The following is a 14,742-nucleotide window of genomic DNA, read 5'->3' on the forward strand; positions in this document are numbered from 1 at the left end:
CACTGGCTGGTTTGAGAGAGACAGTTTTGTTTTTTTGGTTTTTAGTTTTGATTTTTAAAAGAAATTTATTTAAAATCAATTAACATATTGGGTATTATTAGTTTCAGGGGTAGAATTTAGTGATTCATCAGTTGCCTATCATACCCAGTGCTCATTCCATCACCCAGTTACCCCATATCCCATCCCCCTCCCCTCCAGCAGCCCTCAGTTTGTTTCCTACAGTTGTTTCTTTTTAAGATTTTATTGATTTATTCATGAGGGACACAGAGAAGCAGAGACACAGGCAGAGGGAGAAGCATTTCCCCGCGGGGAGTCTGATGTAGGACTCGATCCCAGGGCCCAGGGATCACCACATGAGCTGAAGGCAGATGCTCAGCTTCTGAGCCACCCACGTGTCCCTGTTTCCTACAGTTATAAGTCTCTTATGGTTTGTCTCCCTCTCTGATTTTGTCTTATTTTCTTCCTCTCTCCCTTCCCCTATGTTCATCTGTTTTGTTTCTTAAATTCCACATATGAGTGAAATCATATGATAATTGTCTTTCTCTGACTGACTTATTTCACTCAGCATAATACCTTCTAGTTCCATCCTTATTGCAAATGAGAGAGACAGTTTAACACCTCTCCCAAGCTCCCCCTTAAACCCATTTACCTTAAAAACAAAAGTCCCAACAGCAAACTATAATTTCCTAAAACAAAACTGGCAAGGTGCAGACGAATGTGGATATGACTATTAGGAGGCAAACGGCAAATGTCACTGGTCTGTGCCATTGCATAAGCATCCTAGGTCAGGTAGCCATTCCTTCTGGAAGGAGTAATGCTAACTTTATCAATAGGATTCTACTTAAAATACAAAGAAAAACCATCACCAAGATACCATATATATTCAAAGTATTTTGTTTCATTTTAAAGCTGGTTAAACTTCAGTGGTGGATAGAGTTTGTTTTTATTTTAGATATGTTTTTGTGGTACAATTTTACAGTCTTACTCTTTTTAATCTAGGAGCTGTCTCATCTTATGCATTGGAAGTTAACGTGACAGACTCAGAAAAAGCCACTTGCCTTTATGCAAAATGGCAGATGAATTTCACAATACAGTATAACACTACAAGCAAAAATTTTGTAAGTGTTTTCCTTTTCCTTTGAGTTTTATAGTAGGAACTCAGTTCTACCCTTTATCCTTTGTATATATTTATGTAAATGAGATTTCATGTTAACTGACTTGCTTAACACTTAAATTCTGTGGGTTTTTAAAAAACATATATACTTGAAGGTATTCTGTTTAGTGTTGGAAGGAATATTTTATTTCATAGGTCCTTTGAGTTCTTGCAGTTGATTAAGGGCAAGTGATCCGAAGACTGTGGCGTTCAGGTCTAACTACATCTGTAAATGCTTTAACATGTACTAACATCAGAGCTTTCCCATTTTTAATAGTTTGCTGTTAAAATCTCCTTTTTGGGAGGGGGTGTCCTCTCAATCCTTTTGCCTTCTTATTTTCTTTTATTTAAGGTCCTGCCTGCTTATAACCTGATTTAAAAACAAATCAAGAACAGAAGTTCAGGCCACTTTCCCTTTTCCTTTTAGACATACATGAATTTGTCCAGAGGACTGGTATATAGGTGAAAAATCTGGGACTGGTTTACACAATAGGCCAGGCAAAGGGCAACCTGGCCATGGGGGCTCATGTGATGGAGATTAAATTGGCACATCCTGTATAAATGCTTGGTGCTCATTACTGTGTGTGTTACTTACCCCAAACTTCTTTTTGTTTTAGAAAACTGCAACCATTTCAGACTTTAGCACTGCAACCTATAATGGAAGCGTTTGTGGGAATGACCAGAACAATCCCAAAATAGTGGTGCAATTCGGATCTGGTTTTTCCTGGATTGTGAATTTTACGAAGAAGGAATCGGCTTACTTAATTGACAGCATCTCATTTTCCTACAACCTCAGTGATAATGCAACATTTCCTGATGCTAAAGAAAAAGGTAAATTTAAGAATTAAGTTTATGTTCTCATGCTCTTTTTTTTTTTTTCATGCTCTTTTTTAAACAAAGATTTAATTTATTTGAGAGAGAGAGTGAGAGGACAGAGGGAAAGGGCAGAGGGAGAGAGAAGAAGACCCAAGCAGACTCCCCGCTGAGCCCATGGAGCCCAACATGGGGCTCAATATCATGACCTGAGATCATGACCGGAGCTGAAACCAAGAGTCAGATACTCAACCAACCATGCCACCCAGGTGCCCCTCTCTTGTTCTATGTTAATAATAAAAATGTAGGTAATTTAAAAATCATCTGTATGCATGTCTGTCTTTCTAACTAGAATGGAAAGTTCATGTCTTTGTATTTCTCACCCCTACCCCATGTATAGCAGTGTTCAACACAGTGATGATACTTGCTGTCATTGTTTGAGTGCTTTACTTTGTACTATGGAGTACCCAAAGTGTGTGTCTAGCTGCATCTTAGTCCATAACAGCAAGCCTGGGAAGTAGATATTATTTCTACTTTACAGGTAAAGGGAATGAGGCTTGATCAAATTAAATGACTTTTCCTAGAGGTCAAATAGCCAGCAAGTGGGTGAGCTGGAGTTTGAACTAAAGTCTGTTAAGCTACAGAGTTCGTGCACTTCACTATTATTATTTATTTCATCCAGTAGCGGGTATCAACAAATGTTGAATGAATGAGAAAATCCTTTACTGATAGCTATTTTAAGCCTGTACACGGAGGATCCCTGGGTGGCTCAGCAGTTGAACACCTGCCTTCAGCCCAGGGGCGTGATCCTGGAGTCCCGGGATCGAGTCCCACGTTAGGCTCCCTGCATGGAGCCTGCTTCTCCCTCTGCCTGTGTCTCTGCCTCTCTCTCTCTCTTTCTCTCTCTGTGTGTCTCTCATGAATAAATAAATAAAATCTTTAAAAAAATTAAGTCTGTACACGTTCAGTAACCGTAGATCAGCAGAAACTTCATCTTCAATCTTTTTACTATTTATTTATTTATTTAGATTTTATTTATTCATGAGAGACACAGAGAGAGAGGCAGAGACATAGGCAGAGGGAGGAGAAGCAGGCTCCATGCAAAGGGCTCAATCCTGGGACTCTGGGATCATGCCCTAAGCCAAAGGCAGATGCTCAACCACTGAGCCACCCACGCGTCCCTCTTTTTACCATTTAGATAGGATTTGGACTGAAGAGTAAATGATTAAAGGCAAAATGACTGAAGTCAACATTTGTTGCTATTTTGAGACAATTTCACATAAAATCAAACTTGGAAAAGCATCAGCAATAAGGCGTTCTTGTCCATCTTAGAGCTGAAACATGTACTAGATTTTTTTTTAGTACTAAAATTTTGAAGGTGCACAGATAGTGGAGATTTCAATTTTATCCAGCATGTAATTCTCCTTTCTTTCCCTTCTCTTTTGATTTGGGTTAACATGGGGTTTGTAGTAGCTTAGCATTTTTCACATGTAGATAGTATTTCATTCTTATCCCAGAAACACAGGCAGATTGGCTTCGGTTGCAAGACCTGGGATAAATGACTCATTTGGATGTATGGATATCCAAAGATATGTATGTCCAGAACCCAGAAGTGAATGAGCTCATGTAAAACTTGGGGGGTAATGTGGACTCAGACTTGGAAATCAATCCTAGCTTTCTCTTTCCTAACCTCTTAGTTTGAGAGGATAACTAAAGCAAGTCCGTTATGGGTTACTTTCTATATTTAGCCTTGTGCCCTGCATTGTCTTCTAGAATTAGTATAGGATTTGCTCCCTCACCTTCAAGTGAGGAGTTTTAAAACTAGTTTGGGAGACAAAGCACATTTGGCTTTCTAGGTGAGATGCCAAAGTAGAAAGCATTGAGAGCAGTGTGATTTGTTTGTGGTTCTGTTTGGGGAGTGGCAACATGAGAGAGCCCATAGACACCACCCCCCCTCAGGGTACAGAGTCAATTTTGCAGATGCTGTATATTTCCCGAGCCCATCTGTTTGCACCTGATCCAAATGTGTCCTCGCAAGTGGTCTGCTTGGCAGCAGAGAGAAGGGAGAGGTCAGTGTGTGTGGAAGGAGTGAGAGATCTTGGTGTCAAGAAAGATGTTGAAGCTCGGCTAATGGTCTAATTTGAGTCAAGCGGAGAATTGGAGCAGAGGCTTTCCAGCAGGGGGAAGCATAGTACTGGCAGCAGTAGCTGGAGAGCTACCTGATTCAAATAGAGGCTGTGCATGTAGCAGAAGGAAAATCAAGTTGGCTGGGCCTGGTGGGTCTAAATTATAGGGAGCCTTGGGAGCCAGGGAGAGGCATTTAACTTGATGGTGTAGGCACTGGGGAACCATTTTAGGTTTTTCAGTAGGAACATGACCTAACAAAAGCAAAGACAGTAGTTTGTAAAGAATGTTCTGTAGGATTAATTTGGAAGTGAGGAGACTGCAGGCAGAGATGCCAGCTTTAAGAGGCTGTTCTAGTAACCAAGGGATGATGTAATTGAGTGCCTAGGTCAAGGGGGTGGTAGTAAAAGGACAAATCTGACAGATTTGAATGGAAAAACTATGGACTCTAACAGTTAGCTTCCCTCCTTTTTATTTTAAACAAGGGGAGGATGCAATTTTTTTTATTACTAGCATCTATGTAATAAGATATGTGAAGCTATTTGGAATTTAACATGGTCTCCTTAAATGGATTGCTGTTTTTGAAATAATTTAGTGTTTTATTTTTAGGCGTCTGAGAATTGAAGCAACTTTGAAGTTGCTGTTTTCTTAAAATTTTTTCATGATTAAAATACAGAAAAGTACAGAGAAGAATATGATAGATATACCTGTATCAGTTACCCAGAGTTTATAAATGCCGTTTTTTCGTATTTGCCTCATCTTTTTATTTATTTAGAGAAGTAAAAGCTTAAGATACATTTGAGGTTTCCTTTGTACTCACTCCCCAGAGCCATCTTCCTCTCTGCCTCCCCAGAGGCAGCCACTCTTAGGAATTTCCTATCCACCTGTTTACCTTTGACTAATATGTACATGTTCATGAATAATACATTGTTTAAAAAATTATCATTTCATAGTATAACTCCAGTGTGTCTATAGATTGTTTTTGAGGTCTGTCTATATAAGACAGTTCAGATATCTATTCGCTTAATGTTAACAGTGAGAAACGGTTTTGGGGAAAAATGTTCTTCTAGTATGTTGGTTTAAAAATTGTATTTTTCCTTTGGCCATTAGGGGGTGCCAAGACAGCATTAATTGGCTGCCTTGCTGCATGATGGAGAGGCCCTGAAGGCAGCCTCTATTAAGGACCTTGCATACCTTTCTTGCTGCTTCTCCAAAAGAAACTAAGCCATTTGGGTGGATAATTGTGATCCTAGTCTTGAAGCATCCCCACAGGCATTATAATAAAACTCCGTATGGGATGGCTGTAACTTATTCCTTTAACACTTTCATATTCTGAAGATTTCCTGAAATGGAACAGTCTTTAAATGCTATCCAGGAAGGAGTTCCGAAAGCTCATTATAGTAATTGTAACTGCCTCTGAAATAGTAGCACAAAAATAAGAATTTACTCTGAAGTCCCTGATGAATCCATCTTTCTTCCTCCTTTGGTCACAAAGTCCTGTTGATTGGACCTTAGCTATGTTTTCAGTGTGGCCTCTTTGCTCTCTATTACCTTAATTTAGGCAAACCCCTCACCTTTTACCTTAACCAGAGCAGCAGCCTTTTAACTACTTCCCGTCTTTTTAATTTTTTAAGTTTTTTACTTCCCATCTTAAATGACTTTCCTTTAGAGTCTTTTCCCCTGCCTGGCCCCTACAATTTTGCCATCTCCCTTATAATAAATTATATGTGTGTTATTTATTTCCAGCTTTAAAAACTGAAGCTAACTTTTCACGACTAACAAAATAGAACCTGACCTGCCCTCAGCTTCTCCAGTTTGCTTCAACATGTGGCCACCTGCAGCTCGTCTTTCCTTCCTGACCCCCGTCACATCTTTCCTCTTTCTCCTTGTGTTTCGGCCCAGTGAATTTGTCATTTCCTGAACATGCCATGTCCATTGTCACTTAAGGATGGGGTGAGGCAGGCAGGACTAGAAGAAGATCTACAAATAGAGTTATGTGATCGCTTTTCTCCTACCTTGGAAACAGCTGGTGTTAATCTTGTTTTATAGGAATTTTGACTGTCCATGACCTCGTGGGATTCAGAATTCCTTTGAACAACATCTTTAGATGCAATAGTTTATCAACTTTAGAAAAGAATGGTGTTGTCCAGTACTATTGGGATGTTCACGTACAAGCTTTTGTCCAGAATGGTACAGTGAGCACTAAAGGTGAGTACTTAAAGTATATATATTTGGACCTGAATTTAAGATTAGAGTATACTAGCCGGCTTTGATTGAAATTGTTAAAAAAAAAAGAAATTGTTATCCGAAAGCATTTCTATACTAAGACTTGTTTGTAGCTTACACTGGACTATAACATTTTTGTGAATAACAACAGTCTTGTTCTTGCAGAACTTGCAATTATAAGTTGATGATGTGCATGTTGTGCGATGGGTGGTTTTGTTTTTTTTTTTTTTTTTGTGTGTGTGGTTTTTTTTTTTTTTTACACAAATGCTGGACCTGTAGTGTTTTCAGCTGATTAAACCTAATCTTTGAACAAATCCTCAAATAGCTTGATCATCAGCACTTTAGCTTTTGACGATCCAAGACCTTGGCTCAGGAATGAGGTTTTTGTGTTCACATCTTGAATTGTATAAACTGTTTTTATCACTTCTATGTGACTTTATTGAAGTATCATAATTCTCATTTACCAGCTCTGAAAAACGACCAACACTTCCTAAGAAGAGGTTGAAATGCCTCCGATTTGTTGTAGGGGTGATACAAATAAAAGGTTCATTTGTATTCACACCCTTTAGTGATTTTTTTAAAGGATTTTTATTTATTCATAGAGACACAGAGAGAGAGAGTCAGAGACACAGGCAGAGGGAGAAGCAGGCTCCATGTAGGAGGTCCTATGTGGGACTTGATCCCAGGACTCCAGTCACGCCCTGGGCTGAAGGTGGCGCTAAACTGCTGAGCCACCCAGGCTGCCCCCCCTTTAATGATTTTTTTAAAGATTTTATTTATTCATAGAGACACACACAGAGAGAGAGGCAGAGACACAGACAGAGGGAGAAGCAGGCTTCATGCAGGGAGCCTGATGTGGGACCGGATCCCGAGCCTCCAGGATCACACCCCAGGCTGCAGGCGGCGCTAAACCACTGCGCCACCAGGGCTGCCCCCCTTTAATGATTTTTAAACTTTTTTCTGGTAAATCCTCTCCATCCTTATAGTGGTTGTGTGTGTGAAAGAAGAGGGGAGGCATAGGTAGGGGTGAAATGTTTTCTTACTTAAATTTCTTATTTTCACATCAGAGGCAGGTGACATTCTTTATTCTTTCGGCATAAAGGGACCTCGGGGTCTGAAGAAATGAGTGTGTGGTAAATAAAGTATAAAGTAGATAAAGCGTTTGTATGCAGTGTCTGGTGTGTCATAACTCTTACAGATTGTTGGCATCTGAAGCTGCGGTTTAGGAATGAACTTCTGCCTCATTCCCTTAATAAAACCTTTTGGACTTCTATTGTAAGAAATAGTTTGCTCTTCCCTGGGCTTATGGATTAAGAAAAAGGCCAGTTAGTTTATTTTGTCTTTCGTTTGTTTCTTTAGAGTTTCTGTGTGAAAAAGATAAAACTTCAACCACTGTGGTGCCCACCATCTCCACCACCACACCATCCCCTACTACAACACCCACTCCAAAGGAAAAACCAGAGGTGGGATCCTACTCGGTTAATAATAGCAATGGTACTTGTCTTCTGGCTACCATGGGGCTGCAGCTGAACATCACTCACAATAAGGTATAGTTGTCTGTTTTTATTGATAGGTTCTTCTCGTATCTCCTTTCAAATATGGTATATCCTACCTCTGGCCCAAGAGTAGTGTTATTAGACTGATTCTGCCTTAAAGATTTTTTGAAATTTATTTATTTGAGAGAAAGAGAGAGGGAGCATGTGTGCATGAGCAGGGGGAAGGGCAGAGAAGCAGACTCCTCGCTGAGCCGGAGCCCAACACGGGGCCTCAATCCTAGGACCCTCATGACCTGAGCTGAAGGCAGACGCTTAACCAACTGAGCCACCTAAGCACCACTAGACTGATTGTGTATGTATGTATTTATTTATTATTTTAAAGATTTTATTTATTCATGAGAGACAGAGACAGGCAGAGACATAGGCAGAGGGAGAAGCAGGCTCCCTCTGGGGAGCCCAATGCATGACTTGATCCTGGGATCACGACCTGAGTCCAAGGCAGACACTCATCTGCTGAGCCACCCAGGTGTCCCCTGATTCTGTTTTAAATGGAGGTTTGATGTTGACTTGTTGAGGTCTGATTAATTTGGAGTTACTGTAACCACGAAGAGTTAATGTCACTGTCAAGGTGTTGTCTTGGCCAGCAGGAAACCTAGCCCTTTCAAGGACTCTTTGGGGTTTAGATTCAATTTACCATCAATAGATTGGAGTACAGTCGATTTTTAATTCTAGTCAGTTTAAAATATAACTCCTCATTTGTATCTGAAACACAGTGTAGGTTGATGTGCTGGGAAAGCGCAGCTGTTTCTCCAGCTCCACGATGACTCAGATGGTAGAAATGCTCAAGTAGGGGAGGGCACTTCTGGTTGCAGTGTTCCACAGAGGTTACAGGGGGCGTGCTGACCAACAAATCCCATTTCCAGAGTCTTGAGACTTAAACAAGCTAGACAGATGGCTCTTGTGCTCCATAAAAATGTGTCTTCATTTGACTCATTATTGAGGAAGCTTCTCTCTTGTTTTTCTTTTATTTCTTTTTTTTTAAGTTGTCAGAGTCATAGCTTGATGGCTTGGGCCAACTTCGTTTGAAAGTAAGACACCATAAACTTAAGTATTCAGACAACAGGATTTCTTTTGCTACACTGAGGTTGCTTATTAGGGTATAAAGGTTTTGCCGTGGACTCATATGGTTGAGCTGTACCTTTCTCCCTCTTCTCCGCTAAAGGTAGCTTCGGTTATTAACATCAACCCCAATACAACTGACTTCACTGGGAGCTGCCAGCCACAGACTGCCCTGCTTAGACTGAACAGCAGCAACATAAAGTACCTTGACTTTGTCTTTGCTGTGGTGAGTAACAGATTTCTTTAAGATTAGGTCCATTTTGCTTTGAAACATCTGAAAGTCTAAATGGCTCTGTGGTGGGGGGGGGTGGGTGGGTGGGTGTCTGTAGAGCATGTTTAGCCCTATTTTCCATTTCAGCACTACTTAATTATAAAGTGTAGTCCATTGATCCCACTTAATCCCTCAGAGTCACCTCAGTGGTCTGTGAGCTGGACTTTTGTATTCATGTTCATGATCATCAAAAGTCACTATTCTTCCATTATATATACTTCAGGGTAGGAGCAAGAATTAGCCCACACCAAAAAAAAAAAAAAAAAACAAAAACAAAAAAAAACCTCTCTCATGTATCCCATATAGAAATATTTAATAATAAAGTAGAAATATTTATGTATATTATAAAAGATAAAAAGTAATTTCCAGAATATTTTTCTCTGTTATTGGTTAGGAAACTTGTGTTTGTGTATTCTAATATTTGAGGTTTTTTTTTGGAGGCTATGCTGTTTGTCATAGCATCAGTAATAATAATAGTTAACATTTATTGAGTACATGCCATCTATAAGGCTCTGTGTAAGTACTTAACATGCATAAGTTCATTAAATCAGGATAGTTTATAATGGCAGCATTCGAGTTTTTGTTCATGCTTGTATCAAGGGCTGAACACTAAACAGAAGGCTTAGTATACATGCTCTACTTCTTGCTAGCATAAATTCATCCCTGAGGACTTTTATTTCTACCTTCTCAGAAGCAGTTAGTACCCTCACAATTTTTGAGGGGGGTGTGTGGGAAAGAGGGCACAGGTGTGAGTGAGGGAAAATCTTAAACTGTCAGCAGTTCTCCAACTAAGACTGATTGTTTAGGTAGATTGATTAACAAATAGTTCTGCTTTTAAATCAGATGACTCTACTAGGGATGGGGAAACACTCTCAACATCTGATACATAAAAATTTAGGTATGTGGTATTTGTTTCAATTCTGAACTTGGTATCTTTAGTCTAAAGCCTTTTTTCTCTATGGAATATATGCAGCGAAATTGAGGGTTATATTGGGCAATTATATTTCAGAAAGGTTTGTAAGAGTCTTCCCTTCACCAGTGTGGAAATCATTCCTCTGTTACAGTATGTATATGACCAGAGGATGAGTATTAAAAATGTCTGCTCAGGCTCGTCCTCTTCAATGTGGTAGGAGCAGGCCTCCCCAGACATATTCTCTTTTAAAGTCATCTCATCGGGATTGTACTATAAATAAGAATGAAGAGGGATCCCTGGGTGGCGCAGCGGTTTGGTGCCTGCCTTTGGCCCAGGGCGCGATCCTGGAGACCCGGGATCGAATCCCACATTGGGCTCCCGGTGCATGGAGCCTGCTTCTCCCTCTGCCTGTGTCTCTGCGCACGCCTCTCTCTCTCTCTCTCTCTCTCTCTCTCTCTCTCTCTATCATTAAAAAAAATAAGAGTGAAGAAAGGAAGATTCTAGATTCCTTCTCTTTGGAATGATTGAGTTTGGTCTTTCTAGCTGTGGTCGGGTCCTAAAAGAAACATGATTTCTTTTGACTCTTATTGGGAAATATTTAATAATTACAATATTTAATTTCCCCAACAGACTATTTTAGAATGCAGTTCAAAACAGTGACATTTTAATTGCACTACAGGCACTTTGAAGAGTCAAGAAACCCTTGTAAAACCACCAGACTTCACTGCGGCCCATCTTTAACCCTGTCCCAATAGACCCTTTTAAGGAGAATTTATTGAATTTCAGTGTGCCGTGTACAGGATACCATGGTGGGATTCAAAGAAGAAGGCCTGTTTTGATAAGGAGCCCACGGTTTAGTGGTAAAGATTGAAATACACAAATAATGGCCATTTTGGGGAAGGCCTTGAATGCTATGCTAAGGCTTTTGAGCCGGATCCTGTGGGCAATTAGAGTGCTGTGGAAGTTGCATTCTAGGTTGGATGAGTGATAGACCAGAAGAAAACACAAAGTCTGTGGGAGTATAGAAGAGGCAGTGGTTAATTCTGGGTGGAGGAGAGTCAGGAAGGTTTAACGGAAGAGATGACATTTGAGCTGGACTTTCAAGGATGGGTCAGATTTGTACCCATGGAGCTAAGGGGAGTAAGCGGAAAAGGACAGGTTATTTCTGGACAAAGGAACACAGTCAAGACCAGCGAGGAGAATGAGGCATGTGGCATGTTTAGCAAAAAAGACGTTATGGAAAAGCAGTAGGGATAAATTGTGGGGAGCCTTGAATGCTGAGCTGAGACATGGCCTCAGGGAAGGAGAGATGTGATGAAGTGGTCAAGTCTTCCTTTGTGCTTCTTCCTGATAGTTCTCTCTGCATCTGTCCCCCTCTCCATTTTCTTTCCTTTTTTTTTTTCAAAGGTTCTATTTGAGAGGGCGTGAGCACAAGCAGGGGGAGCAGCAGGCAGAGGGAGAGGGAGAAGCAGACTCCCCACTGAGCAGGGAGTCCAATGTGGGCTTGATCCCAGGACTCTGGGATCATGATCTGACCTGAAGGCAGATACTTAACCAGTGAAGTCACTCAGGCAGGCGCCCTATCCCCTCCGTTTTCATTCCTCACTGCCTTTGCCCTGAGTCCAGCCTGCGTGACCTCTTACCTGGATTGTTCAGCCTCCCACATCAGTTCTTCCTCCTCTTCTCCTCCCTCAACTCACCCCCCCGCCACGACGTGTTCTTCTGCATCCGTTTAATCTTCCTGAAGCACGACTCCTCCTCAGAAAGTTTTAGCGGTTCTGTTTCACCAACAAGATAACATCTAAATTTCACGGCAGGGTGTTTTATGTCCCCCCCCCCCCACTGCCTCCCGCACACAGCGGAACTTGCGTATCTGGCGTTATGTTTACTTCTTTCCCTTTCCATGCATCCCATGCTTCCCTCACCCTGTGCCCATTCAGTGAGGTAGGAGAGCATAGTAGCAGCCAGTGTACGGGTTCTGCAGCCAGACTTCTGGGGTTCAAATCCCACTTCCCTGACTACTAACCATATGGCCTTGGGGAAAATCACTCCGTGTCACCCTACTTTGATCACCCTGTCGCAGAATGGGGTGTTATAATTATTCGATGAGGCCCCACATGTAAAGTTTTAAGAACATCGCTTAGCACTGAATACATTTTCAAATGCTAGCATGCTTGTGATGATGCTTTCTTTCTGGCTACCTTCACTCGTGCTCTTGCCTTCCCAGATACCCTCTTTTGCTGGTTTCCTAATTGAATTCTGCCCAGTTCAAATGGTGCATCCTGGGCAGCCTCGGTGGCTCAGCGGTTTAGTCCTGCCTTCAGCTCAGGGTGTGATCCTGGAGACCCGGGATTGAGTCCCACGTCAGGCTCCCTGCATGGAACCTGCTTCTCCCTCTGCCTGTGTCTCTGCTCCCCCCCCCTTCATTAATAGATAAATAAAATCTTTAGATTAAAAAAAATGGTGCATCCCTAAGCTCATATCACTTGCCTTCTCCCCTACTTGGAAGTCCACCTATCTCCTTTTAATTTTTATAATCTATTGCTGTCTATTTTTGCAATATGGTTATTTCTTTTTTTTTTAAAGATTTTGTTTATTCATGAGAGAGAGAGAGAGAGAGAGAGGCAGAGACACAGGCAGAGGGAGAAGCAGGCTCCATGCAGGGGGCCTGATGCGGGACTTGATCCTGGGACTCCAGGATCACGCCCCGAGCCAATGGCAGGAGCCAAACCGCTGAGCCCCCCAGGGATCCCCGCAATATGGTTATTTCTTTGTGTAGTTATCTTATCTTCCGTGGCAGATTGCAAACATGGTGGGGGCAGGATCCACATCTGGTTCACTCGGCTAGCTCCCCAGAGCACGCGGATATGTTGCCTTGTCCATGCTAAGCACTAACATGATTAGAATGACTGGCTGATCAGATGCGTGCTTCACAGAGAGCATAGTGGCAAAGGGAAGCTCCCAGCTGGAAAGGCTGAAAGGCAGGGAGGGAGTCCAGTTAGGAGACTGATCATGATCCAGGCGGTAGGAGGCGGGGGCTCAGCAAGTGGCAGGAGACCTAAAACGAGGGGATGGATCGTTGAGTGTCAAAGACCCCGTGACTACCCCCGGGTCCAAAAATTGGAAACAAAACGAAAAGGGAAAAGGATTCTGTTACATTTTACCTAGCTGGTCCGGGTCTCATCCGTGGTTTTATCTTCTGAGTAATAGTATTAGATTGCCTTTCATCTGTAGATATTAACTGGACCTGTAGACAGTTGTGATGTGTTGATTAACTGGAAGCTCTTTTTCTAACAGAAAAATGAAAATCGATTCTATCTGAAGGAAGTGAATGTCAGCATGTACTTGGTTAATGGCTCTGGTAAGCAAAGCATCGGCCTCGGGGAAAAGAGTGGGTTACACTGAAGGAATAGAAACCATAGTTGTTTTGTTACCAAATAGTGCCTTATTTAATGGAACAGAGGAGTCTGTGTGAAAATTGTGCTTTGACCACAATTGAAAATCAATAACTGAGAACTATAGTGTTTTATCTTTTCAGTCTCCCTCGTTTTCAAATAGGGTGGATAATAGTTAAGGATGTGACTGATTTTTAGACCACAGAAACATCTATAGAAAGATAGGAAACCTAGTGATCGTAAGAATTGCTTTTTTTGGTAGACTCTGTACCCCAAGCTCCCATACTTCACTGAAAAATTCTGAGGACTGTCCCATTTCTTATGTTCATAAAGTTACTAACAGGCACCTGACTGATTCAAGCGGTAGAGCATGGAACCCTTGGTCTCTGGGTCAAGGGCTTGAGCCTCACCTTGCGGGTAGGGCCTACTTAAAAAAAAAAAAAAGAAAGAAGTTCCTAACATCTTTGTTTTCTTTAAAGTTTTCAGCATTGCAAACAACAATCTGAGCTACTGGGATGCCCCCCTGGGAAGTTCTTATATGTGCAACAAAGAGCAGACTGTTTCAGTGTCTGGAGCATTTCAGATAAATACCTTTGATCTAAGGGTTCAGCCTTTCAATGTGATGGAAGGAAAATATTCTACAGGTAAGAACTGAGCAAGTTTTATTAATAATTTATGTTCTTATGTTGACTAATAGGTGGCTTTTCCTTTGACTCATGGAAATTTAAGCAGTGAAATAGAGAAATATGAATTCACCTCTTGTGACTCTGTTGGAGAGTTCGCATGGCCTTGAGCAAGTTCTGTAAACTCCGTATTTGGCTCATCATTTTGCTCAAAGTAGATTTTTTTGTGTGTGGACCTGAAACCCATTTGCAGCCAAGTTCTTAAAACTAAAAACTGATGGAAGCTGTCAGCGAGCCTTACTTAAGGTAGAGACACTCCCTGCCAGTTTTTAGTTTGTGGGAAGGATGGCAGCTTTGAGAAGCTAGGATCTATTTTCTTGGAGCCATCTTCTTATTGGAAATATTTTCATACCCGAATGAAAGCAGTTTGGTCTTATTTTGTTAAGACAAAAGATTACGGTTAGCAAAGCTTCAAATACCATGAACAGTGTTTTGGCCAGCCAAAATGATTTGGAGAGTTTTAAAAGCATATGCCAAGGTGTGAGGCTTTCTGGAAGATCGAGTCAGGGCTAATATTAGGCAGTATTTGTCAGATTTTTAGTGAAACCT

At 41.4% G+C, this 14,742-nt stretch overlaps 1 protein-coding gene across 3 annotated transcripts in view; it reads left to right on the forward strand.

Annotated features, from left to right (window-relative positions):
- LAMP2 (lysosomal associated membrane protein 2) overlaps positions 1-14,742 on the forward strand; it is a 37,692-nt gene that overhangs the window by 10,191 nt on the left and 12,759 nt on the right. For 2 of the 3 annotated variants that reach the window (XM_077888230.1, XM_077888231.1), the window contains exons 2-8: positions 1,000-1,118; positions 1,771-1,984; positions 6,140-6,298; positions 7,676-7,863; positions 9,035-9,157; positions 13,413-13,476; positions 13,990-14,154. In XM_077888230.1, the coding sequence (XP_077744356.1) occupies positions 1,000-1,118; positions 1,771-1,984; positions 6,140-6,298; positions 7,676-7,863; positions 9,035-9,157; positions 13,413-13,476; positions 13,990-14,154 (1,032 nt within the window). The remainder of the gene's footprint in view (positions 1-999; positions 1,119-1,770; positions 1,985-6,139; positions 6,299-7,675; positions 7,864-9,034; positions 9,158-13,412; positions 13,477-13,989; positions 14,155-14,742) is intronic. The other variant, XM_077888232.1, reaches the window with a different exon arrangement.

The sequence above is a fragment of the Canis aureus genome, chromosome X, assembly GCF_053574225.1.
Source record: "Canis aureus isolate CA01 chromosome X, VMU_Caureus_v.1.0, whole genome shotgun sequence".
Lineage (NCBI taxonomy): Eukaryota > Metazoa > Chordata > Mammalia > Carnivora > Canidae > Canis > Canis aureus.